Raw genomic sequence first — 26645 nt, forward strand, 5'->3', positions numbered from 1 at the left:
TTGAAGTTGCCAAATATAAAAATTTTACATGCGCAAAAATCTACAGTGGGTATACTTTAAAATTGTCATGCATGTAAAATACTAATGGCCAAAAGCTAATACAAAAATAATTTAACCAAGGCTAAAGATTAATTACAAGCAGTGGCTGTACTATAAATTTCACAAGCAAACTGTTGACATGACTGCTTCACCATTATCATCAAACAATGCTGTAATAAGGATAATCCTGCCATTTGATTTTCTTTTTCAGTCGCTGGTGTCTGTAGTAAATTCGTTCCATGAGATGATCACAGCACTGGAGGAAAAGGCCTCTCAGCTAGAAAAAATCAGTAATGATGCTAGCAAGGCAACCATAAGCAGGTCAATGACAACTGTCTGGCAACGCTGGACACGGCTCCGGAGTGTGGCCCAGGACCAGGAGAAGATATTGGAAGATGCAGTGCAGGAGTGGAAGGGCTTTAATGATAAGGTATGAGACTTTGGGCCTTGTTACACATTTAATTTTAAGCAGCTTCTGGAGCTTCTAACCCCTGGATTTATCCACACATTAACACCTGAAACTAGTGTTAAGCACATTTTAGGCAGCTTAAAGTTACACCACTCCAGGGCAAGTTTAGCTCTGATCCAAGTCACCCAGCTTGCATTCCATCAATGTGTGGCCACTCCCCACAGATGAGCTGCCCAAGTTACAGAACTCAAGCATCACAGGATCCAGTGCCCGCCCCCCAAACTCTCCTGTTCTGTGTGGACAAACTTTCTACCCCCTGATTTCTACTGCTCAGGGGGCAGTTCTAGTACCAAGCCAGTTCCCAGAGGTGTGACTTTCCCACCCCAGGGGTGCAACCCTCTGTAAACAGCCTGCAAAGCACATGCCAGCTAGCCAGGTTATGGGGTACAGGTGGGTCCATGAGTGGGGTCTAGGGGGGCAGGGAGGGGGGCAAGGGAGGAGCCTGATCAGGCTCCCATGATCTGGGGCTTCTTTCCCGGGGCAGTAATTTCCCCAAAAGTGCCTTCCTTCACTGCTCCCACCTCCCAGCCATGGTGGGAAGTACAACCAGCACACCCCACACTCCAATCCCAAATCCTAGTTTATTAAAACACGAAACCTTTAATTTGCTTCCTCCTTATTTCTTTTTATATTCCTTTTTTTTTACTACATTTTATTGTATCCTTCAGTGGCCAACTTCCTTCTTTTCATCCCTCCTCCTCCCATCTCCATTTCCCTTTCATCTCCCATCCCATTAAACTCTCCATCTCCCTGCTTCATGTTCCCAGACCCCCTCCCCCACAACCCCTCTCTCAACCCCTACCACCTAGAGCAGGGATAGAAGCCTGTCCTGGCTCACCAGCCCTGTGGTGGCAACTCACAGCTGTTGCTCATAGTCAAGACCCTGCTCTTCAGCCCTCTAGTGGCAAGTCATAGCTATATAGGTCAGAGAAGGTTTTTAACCTTAAGGTGTTTTAACCTTAAGGCTCCAAAACAGAACTAACACTAACACTTCAACATTTGAGCTGCTCAAAGTGCAATATGTAACAAGGCCCTTTGATAAGTCCCTTTTACTACAATGTATTTTTCATGGAGCAGGGTAGATATGTACATACAGTGTATTATGTTTTCATCACATATGAGACTTAACATTTATATATCCCTTTACAGATTGAGAGCACCGTACAGGCATTAGCTAATTAAGCCATAAGTCCTGTAAGATAAGCAGTAAATCATAGTTCCATTTTACAAGCAGGAAACCTGATACAGTAAGTTATTGACAAAGCCAGCATTAGAATGCCTGACTGCAAAACTGTACTGTTTCTCTAGAATCCTATTTCCTTCCTTATTCTTCTAGGGAAATAGAAATTAAAGTTTTATGTAATAAACACAATGTCCTTTTGCATTTGCTAGTTTTAGTAATTATTTGGGATCTTCTTCTTTCCTTTGCCACCCCAGACAGCTCAACCTCCCACTGCATGATCTTTCTGTCTAAAGAAAACTGGGAATAATTTCTGAGTCAGTGTGGTGGGACCTCTGTGTAATATCATGCTGACCAGTATCATCTTATGGTTTCCTTGTACTTCTGATTGTCCGTGTCTCTTTGTTATCCCTCATCCTAAAATTTTTGGAGGAGGGGCAGTGTCTTTGCTCCACAGGTGACCCTTAGCACAGTGGATTCCTTTTTCATGATTAGAGTTGCTGTGTTTTGTGGCAGTACAAACAGTAAATAAAATTACCAATAAAAGAGGTTGTTCAATTGGGGAGTGCAAGGCATGATCTTGTCTATCTCCTGGCCACTACCATCTATAAGAGTGAAAAAGAAGCTTTAGAACCCTACCTGTTGAGTCAGCCACATACTATCAAGTTCTTACTGATTCCACTCCAGCACTAGGTTTTAGGTGTGTTGTTATCAACTGTGCCAAATGCGTCTTTCATCTGTTTCCTCAGATTCAAAATGCTACTCTAGCAATAGATCAACTACAAGATCACTTACCAGGAAGCTCAGTTGAAAAAGCATCAAAGACAGAGCTTCTGGATCTTCTGGACTACCACAACAGTTTCACTCAGGAGGTGGAACAGAAGTTGTCTTCTTTGGGACTCCTCAAACAGCATGCACTAAACATGTTCCAGGATGTGGAAGTGGAGCCAAGTTCTCAGGAGGAGCTACCAGTCATGCAAGAAATCAAAGCAATGCAAGACCGATGCCACAAGTAAGTGGAAGTAATATTTAAGTAAACAGAATTAATTTTATTTGATATTCATTTACTGTTCAAACATACCTAAAATAATAGAATCAAAGTTATACCACATTAATATATTTTCATATTTTTATCATTCAATTTCATTGTTAAATGTGCATTCAAAAGATATTATGGTTGAAATTGATAGTTAAAAGAAAAAACCCTTTCCTATACCCTGTTGCTAATAAGAACTGGAAGGTAGTGTTAAAGAATTTCAAATATTTAATTTACTCATCATTTACACAGATTCTGTTTTCATGTCACCATTCTCAGACTAGTCATTCACTTTGGGTCAGATTTTTAAAAGTATTTCATCGCCTAAAATGGCAAGAGATGCTTAGTGGTATTTTCAACAGCACCTGAGCCAGATAGGTGCCCAGCTACCGCTATTTTAATACCACTGAAGGCAGAACCTAGCAAGAACATATTGCATTTCAAAATCCTACTTGGTATCTGTCTCTTTCCAGCTTTAGAAGATTGACTACATCTAAGAGTCTTGTCCTTTCGCTTTTGTAAAGCAGAGGAGTAAAGATAGCTTCATGGTAAGAGTCAGTCCTAGTGACAAAGGTCCAGTTCTGGCCCTACTATAACGTTTAATGGAATGATAAATAGTGATTCAGGACATGTATAAAACACAGCAGCAGCCTGTCTCTGCCAAGCTATTACACCACACCCACTTACCCCATGGGCAGGCTTTAAACCTGGAAATATGCCAGTGAAGGGTCTAGGACAGAGGTGGGCAACCCCAGCATGGGTGCCAGAGCATGGTACGTGAAGGCATTTTGCTTGGCACGTGTGCCTTAGGGTAGACAGCATGGAAAGGGCTTGGGCTGCACAGCCACAACAAGGATCAGGCGCTCCCCCACAGCTCCCCTGCTGTCCACTCTCCCCCTGTCCAGAAATGTTGCCAGCCCCTGATTTTAGGATACCCTCAAGTCACCCTCATGGCCCCAGTCTCTGGCATAAAAGCAGTCACTAGGGAGGACCTCAGAGTATTTTCACCAGGCCATTACCAGGCTTGCAATGTGCAGGAGGGAGGGGATGGGCAGGGTGTGCATGGGACCATCCAGGCTGGGTACACCATTGCCCCACCATAGCCATACCTTAAGTGCCTTAGCCAAGTCTCCATATTTCTATATACAGATTGTGAACCTTTGGAGGAATTGAAAAATCTTGATTTTACTGGGACTGCTTACATATGTAAATTTAATCATGTGCATGGATGTTTGCAGTGGAGCAAGACTTCTTGTAGAAAAGAATACATATCAACATTCCTTTGAATAGTCTGTCTGTATTCTGAGGGTACACACAGACATAACTATTGATATCAAAGGACATCAATCTAAGCGATTATGATGCAGCTGTTACATGATTCTGAAGCAATACAGCTGTAGCAAAACCATTGGATCTTTAACTCTACTTTATTCAGGGCCCTGCCACATATTCAAACTAAAGCTGGATACAAACCATCTATAAAGTTGTTACACATTTTCAAGAACTAACTTTGTAGCTGGTTGGCTTTTTTCATAGTTGGATGGAGATTTTTATGGCATGATAATGACTTTGCACATGTGGCTGGTTTTACTTTGTATAAAGTAAGGTCTAAATTTATTGCACAATGAACCAGTTAATTGCACAATATATTTAATACGTGGCAGGGGCCTCAGGGTCAGAGTTAGGGTGGTTCAGCTCATTTGTATCACTATATGTAGATGTAAGAGCTGATATACAATCTTGAACAGGAGCTCCCCTTGCCCTTTTAAAGGGGGTAAAAAGTACATCTGTCCATACCCAGAGTTGATTTCAAAGAGGGAGCATGACTGTATAGGTATTCCACTAGGAGGGAGGGGAACCTGGATCCCAGCTTCTGCTTCTAATATTCTTTATGTTAGGGCTATCCAACTGGTGGAGCGTGGGCTGTATGTAGGCCTCTATAGCTGCCTCCACTACTGTCACATGCTGCAGGAAAACCTGGGAGGGAGCACTGTACTACCAGAGTTGCCCATATGATAGGGTGGGCTATGCATCACTTGTGCAGTTGTGCAGCAGGGAGGTGCCCACACAGCCAGGGTGGGAGATCCTGGGGGATCGCATGACACCAGCAGCACAGCCTGTGTAACTATGGGGTAAGAATCCTGTGCCCTCCCTGCCCACCCCCCACCTACTTGCAGCCTGTGGCTTGCCAGGTGTTTGGCCTGGGGGGCACATGCCAGCGCTACATGCAGCCCCTTACCCCACTGAAGTTGGCCATCACAAAAACTAGAAATGGAACTCAGGACTGCCTCCACTGAAGCCCCTGTCTCTCACTGGGCTACAACATCAGGACATCTTGCATGTTCTCCTTCTGATCCCCTGGTTCATACATTCCCCACCCCCCGCCCCACCCCCGTGTGGGCCCGACTTCAAAAGGCACAGTGGAGGCTTCCCTCAACCATGCCTAGCCCAAAGCCATAGTGGTTAGGTACTTTCCTATTAAGAGGAGATATGAATTCAGAACACATTAGGCTCAATTGGGTGTACTGCCTAGGCCTCCCATTTCCTGGGCAAAAGCCTTAATCACTAGGCAGTTGGGCAAACAGCTGGTGTATCTTTCTCCTACTTTATCTTTGTGCTTCCCCTCCAGAAGATTCAGATCCTAAGATGATGGAGGCATGTAAGGCACAGCCTTGACTAAGATGTACAAGGAAAAAATTCACATGCATGCATGCATGTACCTGTGCCTAACGTTTCTATTGGTTGCTCATAAACTTTAGTTCAGTGCTTACATGTTCTGGAAGTGTTGCTCGTTGAAGGAATGGGAGGGCGATGCACCTTTCCTGGGTAAAATAGGATCACTCTCTGATGAAAAACACACATTTTTGAGAGACCAGCCATGTAGGTTTAGACGTATAGCAGGTGGAATGGAATATGGGCCTAAGGAAAATGGGTAAGTTGTAGAGTTAAACATCTCTGCCTGTTGTTTGTTTACCGTCCTTTGTAATAACACTGTTTTTTTAATTATTCTTAGCTGAAACATTGTAACAACATGCTTGTTATTCTTTGCATTTCTTGATAGCTTTTGACAAAATAAGATTACATTTTTATAAATTCTTCACAAGTTGTTTCTTTGCCTTTTGAAGCATGCAACAGAAAGTGAAGAAAAGTGGGAAGTTGGTGAGACAGGAGCTCAAGGAGCGTGAGGAGGTGGAGATGGAGATTAATATTGTGAAGTCTTGGATTCAGGAAACAAAGGAATATTTGCTAAACCCCACAATGGAAGTAGATGCTCAACTTCAGGAGCTGCAGGTATATCACTCTTCTTTTATGGATAGTTTCAACTTTGATGTGTTCTGATAATAAACATTAAATTAGAGTGTTACAATGGATTTGAATTTTACAATATGAGCAAGATCGTTGTAGTGACAATGGGAAAAATTTTAAAGACAAGCCCATATAGGCAATAAATTGCATTGATTAATTGCCAATATGCATAAAGTGGCAGAAGGGCTGTGACCATAGAATCATAGAAAATTAGGGATGGAAGGGATCTCAGGAGGTCATCTAATCCAATGCCCTGCTACTACCCTCCTAGTGAGAAAATTCTTCCTAATAGCTAACCTAAACTTCCTTTGCTGCAACTTGAGACCATTGCTCCTTGTTCTGCTGTCTGTCACCACTGAGAACAGTCCAGCACCATCCTCTTTGGAACCCTCCTTCAGGTAGTTGAAGGGTGCTATTAAATCCCCTCTCAGTCTTCGCTTCTCCAAACTAAATAAGCCCAGCTCCCTCAGCCTCTCCTTGTAAGTCATGTGCCTCAGGCCCCAAGCCATTCTTGTGGCCCTCTACTGAACTCTCTCCAATTTTTCCACATCCTTTCTGTAGTGGGGGGCCCAAAACTCAGCATAGTATTCCAGGTGTGGCCTCCTATTAGTGGCAGCACTCCTACCAATGCAGCCCCGCATGTTGTTAGCCTTCCCGGCAACAAGGGCACACTTGGGTCATACATTTTCCTTGCCTACATATAGAGTTAGTAGCTTTCTTCTTCCACTCCTTAACGTAGATTGAGGGTTGGCAACATTTTGGGGCATAGTGCCAAAAAATGCAACATCTATTTGTAAGGTGTTGGAGTGCAAGGCAAACAAAACGGGGAGAAGGGAATACTTGGCTAGATGCACTGCATAATATTACAGTTAATAATCATAAACGTTGTTTGTTTACAATAAATACCTGTGACCACACAATTGTGACCACACAATTCCTGCCCTGGCTCTAACCGTAGGGGTCCTCCCCGCCTTTACTCACCCACCACACCTTTGATGTTAATGTTTGGGAAGGAGGAAGGCTGCCTGAGGGTCTGAGAGCAAGCTTGCCATTGTTCCAGTGTTGGGCTTCGGCCTTCTCACCCTCCACCCTTTTTGCTATTGCTGAGCTCTCTAACTCTAGTCCACTGACTGGGCTGGACTTTGGGGTTCCCAGCTTTTTGTCTGCTTTCCAAGGCCTTATCTCTGCCTTTCCTTGGGCTGCTGAGCCTCTCTGGACTCTCCCAGTCTGTTTTGGTCCCAGGACCAATGCCTGTCTTTTCCAAGGCCTTATTTCTGCCCAGAGATGACCAGAGCAGGGTGTAGGGCCTGGGACAAATCAGCCTGTGTGGAGCCCCAACCCTGGATGCAAGGAAGCCTGGGGGGGGATGCTGAGCAGCTGGACATGAAGCCAGGGCAGTGTGGAGTCACCACGGCTGCTCCGCCCATCTCCACAGGGCCCCCCCAAAGTGTGGGTCCCAGGGTGGTTGTCCTGATTGCCCACCCCCCGTTCAAGGATGGTCCTGTCTCTGCCCTCTCTTGGGCTCTTTGAAGTCACCCTTCTAGGCATGCTTGGTGCACCCTCCTAGGTACTCTGGGATTGCCCCTCACAGGCTCTGGTTGTGCTCAGTGCACCCCTTGCAGGTGCTGTAGGATTGCCCCTCTCAGGCACTATGGGATTGCTGCACCCCCTCTACATGTGCTGTGGAACCTACCTCCAAGACACCCCTCACAGTTCCCCCAAAACACCAGGATCTTTACACTGTTTCTAGTCCCTGATGGGCAGCTGGGAACCTGCCATCCACCCCAAGGCGTTCTTCTACCCACCACCAGCAACAAGTTGGGCTGGGATTCTGCGGACCCAGTGCAGCCACTTGCAGCCTCCTGGTTGCCTGCTACAGGCTCTTGGCAGGCCCCAGCTGCCCACAATGGAGTTTTTACTCCAGTAAATCTTTGAATCTGAAACAACCGTGCCTGAAAAGGGCTGGGGTGCCAAGCAAAATATCTTCATGTGCCACTCTCTGGAACACATGCTAGGGGTTGCCAACCCCTGCCCTAGAGTCTGGATGGGTACAATGTCTTTTCTATATCCATCATGTCTTAAATGAAGATGTATAAACTTAGCAATTTCAATTGATAAGCTCACAGAAGAGCATAGAATTGGAAGGGACCTCTTTGGTCATTGAGTCCACTCCCCTTCTATCACAGACAACTATCATACAATCCCTTTCATGAACTGTCCATCTTGTACTTCCTTAGGATTTTGCCCCCAATATTCCTACTGAAAGGCTATTCTAGAACAGGGCTGTCCATCTGGCAGCCTGTGGGGAGTTAAGTTGTGGCCCCCAGGCTCTCACCTGGCCTCTGCTCCCCTCATCGCTTTGGCTACAACAGCAGCTAGAGTCCCTGGGTTCCTTTTCCCTCCTCCAGCTGTTGCTTCGTGCCTCCACCCTAGATGAGGAGGCACTGCAGTGTCTGTGGCACAGGGAGCTGATGGTGAGTCCAGGACTGTGCAGGTGCCTGATGCACTGCAGAGTGGATGGGAGGAGGACTGTGGCTACATACCACGCAAAATGCCTGTATGATGCAGTGAGGAGGAAGGCCCATGCAGGTGCATTGCATAGTTGTGTAGGGAGGAAAGGGGTGTCCCTATGACATGCAGCCTAGAGGCCCGTGGCTCGTCCTGGTGCAGCCCACACTTGTGTGTCCTATGGGCTGAGTGGCCAAAGGCTTCTTAGAAACTGGACAGGCCTGTTCTAGAACATGATTTCTCTGGCAGGTAGAAACCACCTCACTTCCAGCCTAAATTTATTCTTGGTTAATTTATTGCCACGTTTATTCCTGTGCCAGCATTGTATGCAACTTTAAAGAGCTCTTCTCCTTTTCTGATATTTTTCTTTCTGAGATTACTGTGGAGAACAGTCACATCAACCTTCGTGTTGCTAGGCTAAATAAACAAGCTTCTTTAGCTTTCTCTTTACTCCTGTGGTTGTCCAAGTAGTTCTTCAGCACAGCTGTTCCATTTGGAATGTGAACATTTTATTTCCTTTCTTTTGGTACCAAAGCACATGGGAAGAAAAGTGAACTTCTCGTATGTAGTGGCATATACAGAAATCATACACTGAACACCAATTTATTTATTTGCATCCAGAACCTCTGCATTGTGCTTTGATTTTCAGGTTTGAATGGACCCAGGACCCAAAATTGCAATGGACAATTTGAGCCTACTTCACATATGTCATGTGGACATATGTGGACTAGGCATATCAAAGTCATGCTCTGAAATCAAAGTTTTGTTCCCCCCTCCCTTTTTTTTTGCTCAGCTGACTCTCCATTTTCATAATCACTGAGTGCATCTACGTGTGTGCTTTACTGAAAAGACTAATTAGCTGTTCAGTAAAATGTCAACATCTACATGTGTGCCAGTATTAAGCCACAGTAAACTAATTAACTCTGCCACAAGATAGGACAGTACTATCTTACGGTGGAGTAATCCACTGCGATTAAATGAATGTGTAGACACTGACCTCAGGTATAAATTGTGCCCAGTCAGTGCAGCTAGTTTGGAGCTGGACTCCTGCCTGCCACCTAGCCACACAGCTCCACACAGCACCCTCGTGCCCCAGCCAGGTCCTCCAGCACCCAACATCACCACCCAGAAGCTGGGGCTAACTTCCTATGGCCCCTGCCAGGGCAGGCCTGGTCCGCCACAGTTCAAATTGCTGCTGTTCCAGGCGCACATGTAGACACTGCATCCGGGAGTAGTTTACTCCAGTTCAAACTGCTCTGGAGTTTATTGCTTTGTATTAATTACACATGTAGATGCACCCACTGTTTCTGAATTGTATCTCTTTTATTCATCTAGGCTCTCCACAATGAAGCCACTTTTCACCGCCAGGCTGTGGAAAAAATGGCTGAACAACAGCAGAACAAGTACCTGGGACTTTACGCTATTCTACCTTCTGAACTCTCTCTTCAGTTGGCAGAAGTGGGATTGGCCCTTGTAACTATACAGGATCAGGTAAAACCCAGTGGAAGAAGGCATCATAAATTTATGGGATTTCTCCACTCTTTATAAACATAGTAATTGAATGACATATGATATTACAGGTTTGTTCATGTTAAACTTTTATAGTATGTCATTGTTACATCCTAAGTTTACAACATATTCCTCCTATGATGGAAAAAATGTATGACTAGTTGGTTTGCTTCTTACTGCTATTGTTCTTGGCAGATTCAAGCCAAAGAGAAAGAAGCCCAGCAGAGCAAAACATTAAACCAAGAGTTTGGTCAAAAAATCCATAAGATAGCAAACAACTTAAATGCAATTCTCTCCAAACTGAAAGAAAAGACAAGTAATATAGCACAAGCTAAAAGTGAGCAAAAGGTAAGGGGAAAAGCTTACTTTATTTGATTATGGAATATAATGTTTCAAATTTGCATGTCCCCATTGGACAAAAAATCCATTTACAAAGAGATAAATGACATGTTTGTCCTAAGCAGGTAGACAGAAGACTAAGGAGTAAAGACTCCCTTTTTTTGGGCCATGTGGGCTTCTGGAACTATAGTCTGTAGATGGTAGAATGTGCAGGGATTGCCCAAGTGTGCTTCTCCTGAGAACAACTAGGCATGAAAGGTGGGGAGCTGGGAGAGCAGGTGGCCCATGTTGTTTTCTCTCTTTCATCTATGTCTTCTCTCTTTTGTCAAAAATGAGGAATCATTCCTAGTGCACCTAAGGAGCTTCATTATGTACCCACACAGTGTTTTACTTTAGTATGTGCTTAAATAGCTATATCCATCCCCATAAATCATCACTAATGAACATTACCTTTTATAGTAAATAGTTCCATTGATATGTGTGGGAATACTCATAAAATAAGGGGTGCCTTGCTGAGAGTAGGTGTGGTATAAATTGGCTATTGATTATTTATTTTTTATTATTTATTATTATTTATTTTATATTGGCTATTGATTATTTTATTAGATTATACAGAAAGCCTGTATTGCTCTCCCAAGTACTTGTGTATATAGAAAAGAGTTGCAGTGAAATGGAGCTTATTACACAGTGTTATATATATGTTTTTAAAGATCAGGTCGATTTAGTTATTAATGTGAAGTGAAGAGATATGCTTTTCCCAGAAGAAAACTTCTCGGTATGTCAGAAAACACCATTTTCTCTTTTCAAGTTGTTGTAAATGTGCCTCTTGACAACTTTTATCTGTTGCACAGAGCCACTGAAATGTATTATGCTGAAACCAGTACATCATAATTACCTCAGTTAAGTGGGTGTAAAGCTAATTAAATGTGTTTTTGTCCATCTCCAGACTGGATAAAAAATTCTTGTCATTGGAGAGTTAGTAATATTTCTACATTGTTATAAAAAAAAATTCCCAGCTGCAATTGTAAAACTAAGTTGATTTCAAATATCAGTAATCTATTTTAAAGTGAAACTTTTAATTTAATCTGTAAGGAATACAAATATGTTTTGAACATGTCTGAACAATAATAAATAGTTCTTGTTTTAAATGGTTTTCTTTTAAATGTAAAGCTTAATTAATAGATATTCTTCAGCTTTCAACTCTCTGACAGGGTTGGATATATTCATGCATGAAGTATAGTTATGTAGGTGTTTAAATAGGTAAATGAATGTATCTATTTACAGATGAATCAGATATATCACCTTTATGATTTCCACTCATTTATTACAGGCCATTGTTGACTTCACTTGCTCTCTGATGCATCTTTGCCATATGTTTGAGTGGCATGAAATATCTCACTGAAAATAGGAAAGATTAATCCCTCATACAGCCAATTTCCACCTTAAATTCTGAGATTATTTTTTTTAGTTTACTAAAAATGGAACATTTAAAAATTATTCTCTTCCTCATAGTTTTGTACAGTAGGACTCCAAAGCATACAGATTATCCATATGTTTCTATTGAAGGGCTGTCTAAATTGCTCTAATAACAAGTTCAAGTAATCTATAACGCCCAGCACACAATGATGGGACTATAATAGAAAGCAAAATGGGCTGGATACGTGAATGATGTAACCTTAGGATACATTTTGGAAAAATAAAAAAGAAACAAACAAAAAACTTTGTCATGGCAATAGTGCGTTGACCACTCAGTCAAAGGACAAACACAGCACGATGGCCAGCAGTGGTTGATGTAACTCTGTAGTGATTCAGTCTTCAGGTAGGAGAGGGAAAATATTAGCTGTTTTGTTCAGGGAAAAAACAGTGGCAGTGATTGAATAGCTGAGCCCATATCCTGCTGTGCCTTCTTCAACAAACTTTTTAATGCTGTGCAGCGAAAATAGCAATGGAACCAGAGATAGAAAAGGTATAACGAACAGGATTTAAACAAGCAAAACAGAAATATGAATAAGCCCATCCTGATTTTGCTCTCTTCTTATTCCAGATCCTTGGTGAAGAATTGGACAGCTGTAATATAAAGCTGGTGGAACTGGATGCAGCAGTACAAGACTTTGCAGAGCAGAACACTCAGTTAGCTAAACAACTAGCTAATAGGATAGGGAAACTATCTGGGTTGCACCAACAGACTATTCGGCAGGCAGAGTACCGAGCATCCAAACTGAACCAGGTACAGTGTCCTTTCAGTCCTTTCCTCTGTGAAGCACCAGAAAAATGTGAAAACAAGAATTTATAGAATTTAGAGCAGAACTGTATTGGCCTGTAGTGTGGCATTTTTTGCTTTTGTTGTCATGACAACAAGTACATTAATTAGCAAACAACCCTCTAAGTCTAAAAACAGGAACTTTCAGCAACATTTCCAGCATAGTACATATAATATGCTTGTAGCTGTGCATTTTTTGGCTTTGCATCATATAAAAAAGGTAAGGCTTCCCTTTTTTTTTTTTGCAAATTGATGTCAATAAGCCAGATGGAGAAAAAGTCTTTAAATAGAGGTAGAAAGTGTGACACAGTAGGAGGCAAAGAAACACATAAAGGACAGCATAAGAGAAGACACAAAGGGAAGAATGGCTGATTATGTCTGAATCTTGAGCAGGAAGGGAGCAGGCATTTGTATGTGACTGTGTGAAATACATGTAGGAAGTGCACTTTGCTGCACTTCTACATCCACCTACACACACTCCTACTGTGTCCTAGTTTCTTTATTAAGAATTTTTTTAAAACCATACCTGACTTTCCTAATTTTCCCTCACAAATATAGACTATATTTACTAAATTAGAAAAATAATTGAAAAGATTTTTTAATTTTTTTGTGAGGGAGGGTCACTTAAAAGGGGAGAAGTAAATGAACTCACTTGCATTTAATATATATATGGAGTGAGAGTGAGAGAGACTCCCTCTACAGGATTAATCTCATATTTTTTAATAGTTCTTCCTTTTATTTTCAGGCTGCTTCACACCTAGAGGAATATAATGAGATGCTGGAGTTCATACTGAAATGGATCGAGAAAGCCAAGATATTAGTGCATGGTAGCATCACATGGAATTCTGCCTCTCAGATTCGTGACCAGTTTAAGGCATATCAGGTAATCAAATGAGCTACATATGACAAAAGACCATTCAATTAAAATAAATACTGAGCTTCTTGGACTAAGTAATAGCTATTAATGTGATTTTTTTTTTCAGGGGTATAGGTATTGGAAGAGCAATATGTATATTAGTGAAAACTCCAGGTTCTTATATTATTCCAGCCTAGTCTTTACTTTTATTCAGATGTTGTTGCATAAAAATGTTGTTTTACTCAATCTCCAGTGTATGATGATTTAAGTAGATAGTGTAACTTGTATACTTGCTGGCTCTCACTGCAGACAGCACCCCTGTGAAAAGAGATCATACTGATTCCTGCTGGTAAAAAAAAAACAAAAACAAAAAAACAACCAAAACACCACACCCAAATTATTCCAAATTAAAAATCTAGTTATTCATTGAAAATTATTTCTACATCTTTGGTTATGCATTTGTTAAAATAATTCTCTAAAAATAAAATAAAATAGATGTTGGTCTTTTTAGCATCTTTCTTATAAAATTCTTTACAGATGGATTAGATACAGTAGATATGCATAATGCAGTGACTCTTCTGACAATGCATTACGCTGTGTGCACATGATTTTGCTGTCATTTTATTTTACCTGTAGCTTATTATCATAACATGCCCATTTATCTAAACCCTGCTGACATAAGCCTCTTTCATCTGTACCTTGAGCTCATTCTTCTACCAACACAGCTACTTAGTTGCTCCCAAAATATTCCATGCCCTTGGGAATTTAAGAGTACAGTCCATGGGACTGTAGGTTACAGCTTTTATTGGGTGAGTTGCTGTCTTGGGGCCCTCCTACCCAAACCTGTCACTACTCCCAAATTTGGGCTCGGATCTTTTACCTAACAGATTCCTTTCCTGGATCTTCTTTGGGAAATTTTCCACACCACTGCTGTGACCTCTTTTGCCAACCTCTTTCCCAAAGTCCCTAGGTTTTGACCTCTCAGAATGTTTGCCCAAGAGTCACTTTTAGGTTAACTTTGTTAAAGGCCTCTAGAGATAAAATTCAAAAACCAAGTCATTCAGCACGTTCGCTGCAAGGCCTCTAAAGATAAAATTCAGAATCAAGACATTCAACACCTAGGCAGAAACAAGTAATGACCTAGATAAGAAGATGAACCTTGCTTTTTTTTCTAAACTGGCTAATGGGTATTTATTACAATCATTCAAACTATTACATTCAATATGACAGGTAGGACTCTGCCAACCACCACGCTGTCTCCCCTGCCTACAAGTTTGTGGATGTCCAGTACATGTAGCAGATATCCAGCCAATCAGACACATATTATATGCCTATCAAAGTGATATGTTGTGCAATTTAATGTGTAGATCTGTAACTTCAGCTTATTTTTGATGGCTAAGTGAAAAACCTAAGTAGATGTTTGGTGGTAGGAACTTGGATAAATCAATTTGAAGTCAAAGGAACTTTATCCGGTACAGAAATGTAAGTCTGTGTTTAAGTGCTTTGCAGAATTAGGATGGACTTAAAGATATTCTTAAAGTCGAGCATAGGTCTGATTTTTTTACTGATAACATTTTACATTTTATTCTGTTAATATGGTTCTTCCATTCAGGCCATGCTTGAAGAATCTGGAGAGATCCATGATGATCTTGAGGCCATGAGTGAAAAAATTGAATACCTTGCAAGTGTATACTATACTGAAGGAATGTCTCGGCAAGTGTTGGAACTGGGACGGCAGACAGAAGAGTTACAACAGGTTATCAAAGCACGCCTGCCAAATCTCCAGGATGCAGCCAAGGTATTTGAAGTGCCTTCCTAGTTAATCGACAGCTTGATTAACCAAATCTGTCAGTTCAGGGCTTCTGTCATCATATTTTGAGGAACATTCATAACACAGGTCATCTGTGATTTATGAAGTGGGCATCGTGGGACATGACCCTGAAATGATACCCTACCATTTTCAGTAACTGCCTCCTAAAGTGTCCTGTCCATTTCCTAGAGAGATCTGGAGGAATTTTTCAAAAGATTTGAATGAGAGTTGGATCACATCCCAGTCATGGGACCAAGGCCAACACTGTCAGATAGATGTATCCAGATGCAGGCCGTTTCAGGCATATGCAAGCATAGTCTGTGCTTTCAGGTGCAAAACCTAAATGTGAGTGAGTGTTACAGTTCGCTTGTGTTATCCCTAATTCATGTATGCCCATGGGAGGGATTTGCACAAAGGGCATGTGCAAAAGTATAGTGAATCATTGCTTGTAGGGCCAGAAATTGGCTCAGAGGTTTCTTTTTTTAATTCAGAAAAACAATGCAGAAAAAATCTGTAATATAGCATTTCTTCTGCTGGTGGTTGCTACTAGAGTATTAGAAATATAGATTAGAAATGGCTAGCAGGTAACTAGAAAATGTAAAGAAGCTTCAAACTAAAACTGAATCATGACCCTTCACCCAGCACAGACCCTTAGTTCAGTGAAGGTATAGAGTAATGTGGTGGAAGTTCTGTAGTTGCCAACCACAGTAGGTAACACAAACATTGCATGTTGTAAACCACTTATAACCCATAAAGTTGATAATACATGTCATCATAGCATTCCTCAAGCAGTAGACTGATAGCTGTACTCAGGTATAGCACAAGTGAGGACCATCAATTGAGTCCAGATTAAATTTTAGCTGGAGAGGATACTGTCAGTGCCATCTCTATTTTGGTGCCATCTCATTTTCCAACTTAATATACTAGGATTTAATACTATTATATATTTAAACCAATAACAAATATTTAACTTTTAGTTACAAACTTGGTAACATCAACTTGGACACATTAAAAATGGTGTTACATGTGAGTTAGTTCCTACAATACAATGAAGGGTACTATTTTAAGACCTAAGACTATATATATATATTTTTTTTTCCTTATCTGAATTTCATATATTGCAGGATATGAAGAGACTTGAAGCTGAAGTGAAAGCTCTACAGGCTGCACTGGAACAAGCCCAAGCAACCCTAACTTCTCCAGAGCTTGGGCGTTTGAGTTTGAAAGAACAGCTTTCACACAGACAGGTAAATGAGTTAAGACATGTAGTGTTGCCTGGATTACAGGTAAACTTGCAGGTTGTCTACTGAAAAAGATACTGGTCTGCAACCTGACCTTTATTGCTTATACCTCAAACCACAGAAACAAACAGTTATGCCAAAGTCTTTTTGGGTACCATGATGGAACAACATGGATTCTTACATATATTGTCTGGAGAGACTGAAAAGGGGGAAGAGAATACCATGCAGACTAGCAACAACTCTTTTTGAATTTTCTTGGGTTCCCTAAATTTTCCTCCAGCCTATATCCTGCTTATTATATTATTATATTATGCTTATGTTTTGTTTACTATTATGGATGGCTTATTCTACTCATAGAATCATGGAAAAGTAGTACTGGATGGGACTGCCAGAGGTCATATAGACCAACCTTATTCCTGAGGCAGGATCATGCCTATCCAAAACATCCCAAGCAAATACATGTCTAGACTTTATTAAAACTACACAGGCAACCATGTCAAACATCATAAATCATAATACCCTAACCTGACACAGGTAAAGCAGGGTGACAACGGTTGTGAATGTCCTGCTGCTGCAAGGCTTGTTAAAATACACTTAAGATCCAACAAAGAGGGTCACAATCACTGCCACAGAGGAAGGCAAAAACACCCACAGTCCATACCAGTCTGACCATGGGGTAAAATTCCTTCCTGACCCCATATATTTTGATTAGTCTGACCCTGAGTGGAGGGGCAAGACCCTCTAGCCAGGAACCCCTCTGGGTTTTAGTCCTATCAGAGCTTTGGCATGCCCCAGTCGCAATCCTCAGTTTTGGTTGCAGCCAACAGCCCATGCTTCTTAGGAAGGAGATTCCACAACTTCTGTAAGCAGTCAATTCCATGGCCTCCCTGTTCGAACAATCAAAAAAAATTTCCTGATATCCAGTCTAAACTTACTTTGCTGCAACTTCAAGCCACTAGTCCACATCTAAAGTTATATTACCTCCATAAATGAGTGCAGCTTTCTATATTGCAGTTGGACTGTTATGGAGATCTGTTTGCTGTTTTCTTTGGATGGACAAAATAACCAGAATCAAGCCTTCCAAGTGCCTGATTAAAATGTATTAATCCAGACTAATATAGAACTACTGTATTGCTATTAGCACAAACCAGATATCAGCTGGTTACACTGATAGAATAGAGTTTTTCTTGTAATCTTGAAAAGATTAAAATCCACAACAAATGTAGATAAGGATACATTTCAGAGCTTTGCACGTGAATTGAGCTGTATAACTTCTGGTAACTAATGTGCTTGGAGCCAAATCTCTGCACACCTGTTTAAAATATATGTGAACCATACATTCAACCACCTGAAGAGTAGAAGAAAAGTGATAAAGTATGAAGCTGTTTTCAGATTATTCTTGATGGGGACAAATCCTGGTTCCATCAGGCTGCCTGGTGAGAAGGGGAAGAGAGTAGTATAAGAGGAAATTCTCCATTTATAGACAGAGGCTGAATGTCTGTGCTTCCCATTATACATCCCCTCACCAGAAGTAGAAATGTTTTTTGGGGGGAGACTGACTTAGCAAACAGAGTGTCCCTGAATGCCAGTTCCAAAATTAAGCTTTTCTATATAGAGTACCAGGGCCTTTCAGACCAAGACCTGGTGTATGCCCAGTCATGGCATTTGATAAAGAAATGCATGTACCTCAGGTACCTTTAGGTTATCTACCCTCCTTCATAAAAGGAAGAAACACAGTCATAAAGTGTTTACTCTTTTGACCCATTCCCATATAGCATCCCTAGGTGTAAACTAGAGACATGTGGGCTAGTTAGAACTACAAATAGGTGGATACATAATCATTTGCATAACCACAAGCAAGGAGTATATATTAATGGGTAGATGTCAGAACAGCAAGAGATTGCAAATGGGATACCACAGGAAGCTGTTAAACTTTTTTATTAATGACTCAGATGCAGGAATAAAGAGCTTCCTGATCAGGTTTACAGATAACAAAGCTAGGAGGGGATGCAGAACACTTTGTCAGGAGTCAGGGTAGCAGGCAAGCTAAATTGCCCCCAGAGGTCCCTGTTTACCTGAGTGGCCTAAGTAGGTCCAGCTGTCCCCTGTTGCCTGCATAGTGTGGCTGCCTGCTTGGAAACAACAGGTTTTTCAGTACCTAGTATGCCGTACAACAGCACAGATGTGTCTCTGTCTAGGCCTGGGGTTTTGGCTCCTTTTTTAGCAAACAGAGTATCCCTGAATGCCAGTTCCAAAATTAAGCTTTCCTATATAGAGTACTAGGGCCTTTCAGACCAAGAGCTGGTGTATGCCCAGACATGGCATTTGGTAAAGAAATGCATGTACCTCAGTTACCTTTAGGTTATCTACCCTCCTTCATAAAAGGAAGAAACACATTTCTGTATATTACAGCCTTTGTCCTCTTGATGTGCCTGCTTCCTGATCCCCTGACTGGGGACTTTAGGTACGACCCTTTGTGACCCTCTCGGCTCAAGCTCTGACATCCTGGGAACAGACTTTGCCTTCAGCTTCCTCTGTACAAAAATGAAGTTAATTTTCTACTTATCAGGACTTTTTACCATCTTTAATATTTCCCTGAGCCTGAGGAAGGGCGTGTGTACCTGAAAAAGATAAATTTTGTGATTTCTTAATTGGTCTAATAAAAAGTATCATCTCTGAACCAAGAGTTGTAGAATTTTGCATTTCTTTTGGTCATACCCCTGGCACTTTAGAGGCTAGGATTACAATTTTGAGTGAAGTGATCTTGAAACATTAAAGAACTGGACTACAGACAACAAAGTAAAATTGTAAAAAGAAATGTAAGACATTATACCTAAGGAAGAAAAACAAATGTGCAAGTATGAAATGGGGGATAACTACTTAGGCAATAGTGCTACCAAGGTGTATCTGATGAGTTTAGTGGATCAGAGACTGCAAATGAGTCAGCAATAGTATGCAGTCAAAAAAAAAGAAAAGAAAATGGAGTTTGGACTGCATTTACAGAAGTATTGTATGGAAGGCATGGGACTACATTTTACAGAGCACTGGTTAGGTCTCAGCTGGAGTATTGTGTCCACTTTTAGGCCCCACATTTTCAAAAGCTTGTAGAAACTAGAGAGGGATCTAAAAGCAAGCAACAAAGATGATAAGGAGGTTGGAATGCAAGCTGTATAAAGAAAGTTTGAGAGCTGGGTATGTTTAATCTAGAAGAAAGGAGATTAAGGAAGGATATTATAGTAGTTAGTTTCATAGTTAGTAGGGTCGGAAGGGACCTGAGCGGATCATCGAGTCCAACTCCCTGCCATGGCAGGAAAGAGTACTGGGGTCAAAGTAGCTTTCATATAAAAAAAAGACTGTCATAAAGGAGCATGAGAACTGTTCTTCCTTGATGCAGAGAGCAAGACACAAGGAAGTGGAATTAAGCAGCAGCAAAGCAGATTTATATTAAATATCAGGAAGAACTTCCTAACTTTAAGAGCAGTAGGACAATAAAATAAGTGGTCAAGGGAATTCATGAAATCTCCTTCTTTGGAAGTTTTCAAGAAGCTAGAAAGGCATCTGTCTGGAATGGTCTAGGAACAACACATGCTGCATCTGTGGTGAAAGTCTGAGTAGATGAACTCTCAGACCAGCCTTCCAACCCTAAGATCCACTACCTTATTTCCAGTGCAGTAACCCTGTAGTCACAAGTGGGGATAAGAAGAGCCAATGTCTGCTCCTCTTACTATCACATAGATTTTCCTGAGGATTCAGCTTCCTGTTTTTAAAATTTAGTCTGAATTTGTGAATATCCCTGTCTTCACCCATGCATTTCTTTTTGTATTCAGAGTTCAGTGAACTCAGTAGCCATAAAAAAAAAGTAGTCCTAGTCTGCTCCTATCACTGCACATATGCTCTTCTCATGAATATGAATAGCAGTGAGGCACATGTCTTATGGAAAGAAAAGAGATTGAAGAGAGGCTGAATAAACAAAGGAAACCAGAGGGTGCTAATTTGAGGGAAAGATCTTTATGGGGCTGCATTATGTTCCATTTGATTGCTTATTGAATTGTAAATAACATTCTCAGTGACAATTTTATATTTTCAAAGGAGGATTATGAGGGCAAATAAACACTGTTTGTGAGCAATGTTCCTTTTTAAAATGTGCTTCTAAGTTTTTCTTTAAAAAAATATTTCAGAGTGAAGTAGTCATACAAATAGGCATTGTTTTGTTTAAAAGACTTGTTACGTGATCGTTTTTATTTAAATTCAAAAGCTAAAGTGCCCTTTGTTTGATTAAGAATAAAAAATAATATTTGCATATAATACAAAAGCACCTTTACATTGGGCATGTTCTGATTAAACTTTATTTAACAACAGAGCAATCCATTCTTTGTTTGTTCTATTAATTGATCTCGGCGTTGTTTATACCTTGCTTTGTGAAATACTACTAGAGTTCTCAAGAAGCTGACATAGTGTGGCACCAATTTTATTCCTAGAATTTGCTGTCTGAAATGGAGACACTGAAGCCAAAAGTGCATGCAGTACAGGTCTGTCAGAGTGCCTTAAGGATGCCTGAAGAAGTGGTAACCACTCTGCCAATATGTCACACTGCCCTTAGGCTTCAGGAGGAAGCAAGCCGTTTGCAGCACACAGCCATCCAGCAGTGCAATATAATGCAGGCAAGTGTAAAATAAGGTTGGGTTTGAAAAAGTGTCATACTAGTAGAAGTAGTGTCCACTCTTGCAGATTAATTCATGCTTTTCTTCTCTGGAGCTACTTTTTGCCTGAAAACATTAAGATGCTAACCTATTAAATTTTACACATTTCTATGTTTATGGGGTTTTTAAGTACATTATCAATTTACTTTCAGGATACTCTGCTTCAGTTCTCAAAAAAAGTTTAAAAAAAAACTTCAATATACAATTTGTATTTCATTTTCATTTCCAAAAAAGTCTCAGGTATAGTTGTTTGCCCCTCTCCTTCATCTTTCATTCATTTCCCTGACTTAATCTGGCTCCAACAAGACTATTTACTGAAAAAAAAAAATTTTGTTTCAAGTGCAGTTAAAAGTGTTGTCCTTGTGAGATGAGAAGACTGAGGGGGCTATAGCTGTCTTTTTCCTAGTCTTATTACTGAGGCATCTACAGTGTTATCAACCCTAAGCATGCAAATACTGCATGTTAGAAAAATCATATTGGCATAAAAAGGTGAAGTGTTTTTAATTCAAGGTTCCTTGTATTTGCTGTCTGTTGTTTTAGGCTTCTAGCATGCATTTGGGTCACATTTCCAAGACTTTCTTCACAGAAAAGGAAACTCAATTTTTTTTCTTTGTTTGTTTATTTATAATGAAATGTGAAACTACCCTAAAAGTTCTTCACTCCAGGTGTTGAGACTTAGAATAAAAAGACAAATATTTTTAGACTCGAGATAAAACCATGGATGTTGCCAAGATTGAATCTGTGGTGCATATGGTGTCTGAGGCTGCTCCTTGCAACCCAAAATCTCCAGCAATTGGTGTTGAAAATCTGCTTTATCATCTTTCCAACCTGTTTTGAGGTCTCCTCTATTTGTAGCTCATATTAAGACCTCATGCATAAACATTTTCAAGTTATTCAGTTCCTTGTCATTTATTATATTCCCAAATGAATTGTCCAAAAGAACTCTCTTGTTTTGCTTCAACTCTTCTAGCACCAGGATCCATCCTCTCATTACACTTTGTCATTGCTGCTTATATATGATTGGTGAGATTTTCAAAGCCAACTATTGGATGTATCTGCACAGTTGCCATTGCAAATAACAAGAATTGTGCAGCTAAATCAGTAGTTACCTTTGAAAACTCTATTGCGTGCAAAGATAGAAATGACATATTTGGAGTAAAGTGAGAACAGTTTGATAAAGCTCTTGATTGTACTGTACACAGCAATTTATCATTGACAGTGGAGTAGAAAAGGTGACCCCTGAGGCTTTCTGCATTATTTTCCCAAGAATATTATGATTATCTTATTCAACCTGATGTATCATCTCAAAGATGCCTCCAGAAAATCCTCCATGTCAAATGGGAAGATCACTACACAAATGCCAGCATCCTTGCTGAAGCCAGTATTACCAGCATTGAGTCAGTGATCCTCAAGCACCAACTTTGCTGAACTGGACATTTTGTGTGGATTCATGACTCTCGACTCCCAAAACAAGTGCTCTACTCGCAGATTAGCAACAGCTTGAAATGTTGCAGTCAGAAGAAATACTACAAGGACACATTAAAGGCATACCGAAAGAAAATGGATGCTGACATCAAGAGCTGGAAGGAGGTGGCTGCAGATTGACACCAATGGCAGCACAACGTCAACCAAGTGGCAGCCTATTTCGAGGTAATGTGGCTTGCCCTCAAAGCAAAGAGGAGAGAACAGAGAAAGGAAAAGGAGAGAAACCCTGGCCTACAGCCTACTCCCCCTGCAAAAGACTTGCAGCTTCTGCCAATGGGTTGGGTGCTCAAGGATTGAACTTTTAAGTTACCTCAAAACCCATGAATGAGCTGTAGTAGAGATCATCCTTGAATCGAAGAACTGTTGCCACCGACAAAACTGGAGTAGTTATTACCAGAGGAGAATACTTAAGTTGTTCATTCCTTTATTTTTACAAAAATATTTCACCAGAAAATATTTATTATTTAAATATAACCATTAAAGGGTTGCAGTAATCACACTAAAAACAATTTTTATTTATATGGTACCTTGCGTTTGAAGGCTGTATTGGGCACTACAAACATTAACTCAATCTCACGGAAGTCCTGGAGTTAAGTAAATATTACCACATCCATTTTATGGAGGGGATAACTGAGGCATACAGCAGTTAAATTAACACCCACCTCCCCTGCATCATACAAATCTGTGGAAGAGATGGAAATGAAACTCATCTTTCCGTATTTAATAACTTCTCTCCTGTTAACCGAGAAAACTGTAAAATACAGATACAGGCCTTTCTTGCTTAGCTTGTATCTGTGTATAACACAGTGAAAGTCAAGCTTTCACAATGGTTAGTACTTCAAAGCCGACAGAACTTTGAAAACAAGCTCTGCCTTCCTGTGTGTTACAGGCAGATTTGCCTATTAAATCCTAATCCCAGGCAAGAAAACAAGTTTATTTTCAAGCCCTAAATTAATGGGGTGCAGAGGTAGAACATAGTTAAATAACTTCTTGATTTTTAAAATAAGTCAATTTGATATGGGAGTGTTTAAAAAAACTGTGGAACTTTTATTGTCATTTTTACAGCCCTGTTGTGGAGTAAAATCGGTCTTAAAGTGTGCAGATAGACTCTTGTGCTTTCTGTTCATAGCTTGTCCTTCCAATAGATGTCTGTTCAAGCTTAGGGGAGTGGCAGTGTAATAGAACGAACAAGCAAGTATTTTAGTTTCACTGCATACTTATTCCTCTCTCCTCTCTATCTAGGAAGCAGTGGTACAGTATGAGCAATATGAACAAGAGATGAAACATTTGCAGCAAATGATAGAGAGTGCTCATCGCGAGATTGAAGACAAACCTGTTGCAACTAGTAACATCCAGGAACTTCAAGCCCAGATTTCATGCCACGAGGTAAAAAGTGCAGCTAAAATGTTGTGCATGGTGAGATAATTTGAGAGATCTCTTGATTAGCTTAGGTTCTTTTGGGTCACGGTAGCAGGTCTGTAGCTGGGTTAGCAAAGTTAACCCCCGGCAGCTGCCTGGTCCCACCTTGCTCACCTGCTCTGGCCTGCCTGGGTCCCCACCCTGTTGTCTCACCTGCCATGTGTTGATGTTATATTGGGATAAGCCCTTTTGCTTTGTCCTTAGGCCCTTGTCTGGACTGAGGCCCCCATGCCTTGGCCCACTGGCTTGGCCCCTCCACCTGAGGTCCACAGTCTCAGGGCTGTAGGTTCTGGGGCCCCTCCACCCGCAGTTTTTCAGGCTCTGGGCCCTTCAGCCCCCCCAGTCTTTGCTGTCTGACACCACAGTCCTTCTGCTAACAGCAGTGCTTCCCTCTTTTAAAGGATCTAGGACCAAAGGAGTGCTCCAGCACCCTTCTTGGTGCCCTCCTCTGCCCCCAGCAGCCACAACTCAGTCCTCCAGTATTTAAATACAAATGAAAAAGTATAAGCCTTTGCTTCCAAACAAACAGTTCTTCACCCTGGGTTAACACTACACTGTGGCAACAAGCTACAATGTAAGGTGTGGAGGTCTCAGTGGTGGCAGATGACATAACAAGGAACAGTGGTCTCAAGCTGCAGCAAGGAAAGTTTAAGTTGGATATTAGGGAAAAAATTCTCACTAGGAGGGTGGTGAAGCACTGGAACGGGTTACCTAGAGAGCTGTGGAATCTCCATCCTTGAAGGTTTGGCTTGACAAAGCCCCTGGCTGAAATGATCTAGTTGGGGGTGATTCTGCTTTGAGTAGGGGGATGGACTAGATGACCTCCTGAGGTCCCTTTGAACCTTAATTTGCTATGATTCTATGACTTTAAGATTCAAAATACCTAACTTCAGGTGGCTGATGGTGCAGGGGCTTCCTGCAGTTGGGAGTCCTTCCACCTTGTCCAGTCACGGAGCTCTGCTTCTTGTAACCTGTTAGGACCAGCTTGCCCACCTTGTCTCGGGTCCTGGGTTCATATGTCTCTCTCTGGGTCACCTGACTTACTACTTCCATCCTAGGCATGTCAACCATTGGCTTCACTGTGCTGGCTGTACCAAGGGCAGGTGGCCACTTTATGTAAGGGCCTGCCACTATCAATTTGTCCAGCTGATACCTGACTCCCACTCTCCTTCAGTGATGGGGTAGGGGCCCCATTACAGTCATGGAGCAATGTTTTAGGGGTCCTCAAAAGCTAGCTTAGCAGGGGTGATGTCTCTCTCAGCAGCTTCCCATTTATAATATAGTTCCAAATGTTATTCCACACATGGTCCTCAAAGTATTTCAAAAGTTTCTCCTTGCCAAGTTTATTGACCTAGAGCTTAAAATGTAGCAGGAAGATTTTTGTTGTGTTCTAATCAAATCATTGTGTCATGGGGCAAAACTTTGCTCTTACTGGAATGAGCTGCTGGGCTTTCCCCTCCAGGGATCTTGAAAGATCACATGAGGTAGGACAGTTTGTGTGGCGTTCCCATGCTACTAGGCTGACTCTGGGATTCCCAAATCCCAACTCTGTTCCCTTTATGTTGTTGTATCTCATGTGTTTAGATGGCTGTTTTGTCAGTGGCTCACCCTTGAATCATTCTTGACACTAGATGGCAATATAACTTTAATTTCAAAAGACAGGTTTAATTTGCCTCTCTTGAAATAGCACCCCCCTCTCTCTCATGCCATGTAATTTATTATCTGTCACATTTGCCACAGAATCTGTTTAGGACATAAATACAGAACAAGACATGTGATTAAAATTTCTGCATTCCATTGTGGAAGGAGGACTTCAACAATGCTGAGGAAGTCTGCACAGAAACACTATACAGAGATGGGATATTGTGTGTAAACTGATCAGCTGGGTTAGTGGGTCATTACTGAATTAGAGGACAGATCTAAAAACATCATTGCACAGGAAAGCAGTAGGAGAGGTGCAGGGTTCACTGGACACTTGCTTCTATCAGTGCAGTAGCCAGGAGAAGTCTCTACAGGGAGACAGCACTAAGGCAAATAGAGGCAGTAGTTTCTATTCCAGTTTTTATATTAAAATTAGCAACTGCATAGTTTCATAGTTGGTAGGGTTGGAAGGGACCTGAACAGATCATCAAGTCCGATCCCCTGCCATGGGCAGGAAAGAATGCTGGGGTCAAACGACCCCAGCAAGGTGTCTATCTAGCCTCCTTTTGAAGACCCCCAGAGTAGGAGCGAGCACCACTTCCCCTGGAAGTTGGTTCCAGATCCTAGCTACCCTGACTGTGAAGTAGTGCCTCCTGATATCTAGCCTAAATCTACTTTCCGTCAACTTATGGCCATTATTCCTCATTACTCCCGGTAGTGCTCAGGAGAACAGGGACTCTCCCATAGCCTGCTGGCCCCCCTTGGCCAGTTTGTAGATGGCCACCAGATCCCCTCTCAGCCTTCTTTTGTGGAGGCTGAATAGGTTCAGGTCCCATAGCCTCTCCTC

General features: G+C 41.4%; 1 protein-coding gene across 4 annotated transcripts in view; it reads left to right on the forward strand.

Annotated features, from left to right (window-relative positions):
- The window catches only part of SYNE1 (spectrin repeat containing nuclear envelope protein 1), a 631505-nt gene that overhangs the window by 418632 nt on the left and 186228 nt on the right, over window positions 1–26645 (forward strand). For all 4 annotated transcript variants that reach the window (XM_019526891.1, XM_019526894.1, XM_019526892.1 and 1 more), the window contains 11 exons: window positions 251–469; window positions 2438–2700; window positions 5850–6015; window positions 9874–10029; window positions 10243–10395; window positions 12431–12613; window positions 13392–13529; window positions 15115–15300; window positions 16437–16559; window positions 21032–21214; window positions 23981–24124. In XM_019526891.1, coding sequence (XP_019382436.1) covers window positions 251–469; window positions 2438–2700; window positions 5850–6015; window positions 9874–10029; window positions 10243–10395; window positions 12431–12613; window positions 13392–13529; window positions 15115–15300; window positions 16437–16559; window positions 21032–21214; window positions 23981–24124 — 1914 coding nt within the window. The remainder of the gene's footprint in view (window positions 1–250; window positions 470–2437; window positions 2701–5849; window positions 6016–9873; window positions 10030–10242; window positions 10396–12430; window positions 12614–13391; window positions 13530–15114; window positions 15301–16436; window positions 16560–21031; window positions 21215–23980; window positions 24125–26645) is intronic.

The sequence above is a fragment of the Gavialis gangeticus genome, unplaced genomic scaffold (genome assembly GCF_001723915.1).
Source record: "Gavialis gangeticus isolate Ggan-Ray unplaced genomic scaffold, GavGan_comp1, whole genome shotgun sequence".
In the NCBI taxonomy this organism is placed as follows: Eukaryota; Metazoa; Chordata; order Crocodylia; family Gavialidae; genus Gavialis; species Gavialis gangeticus.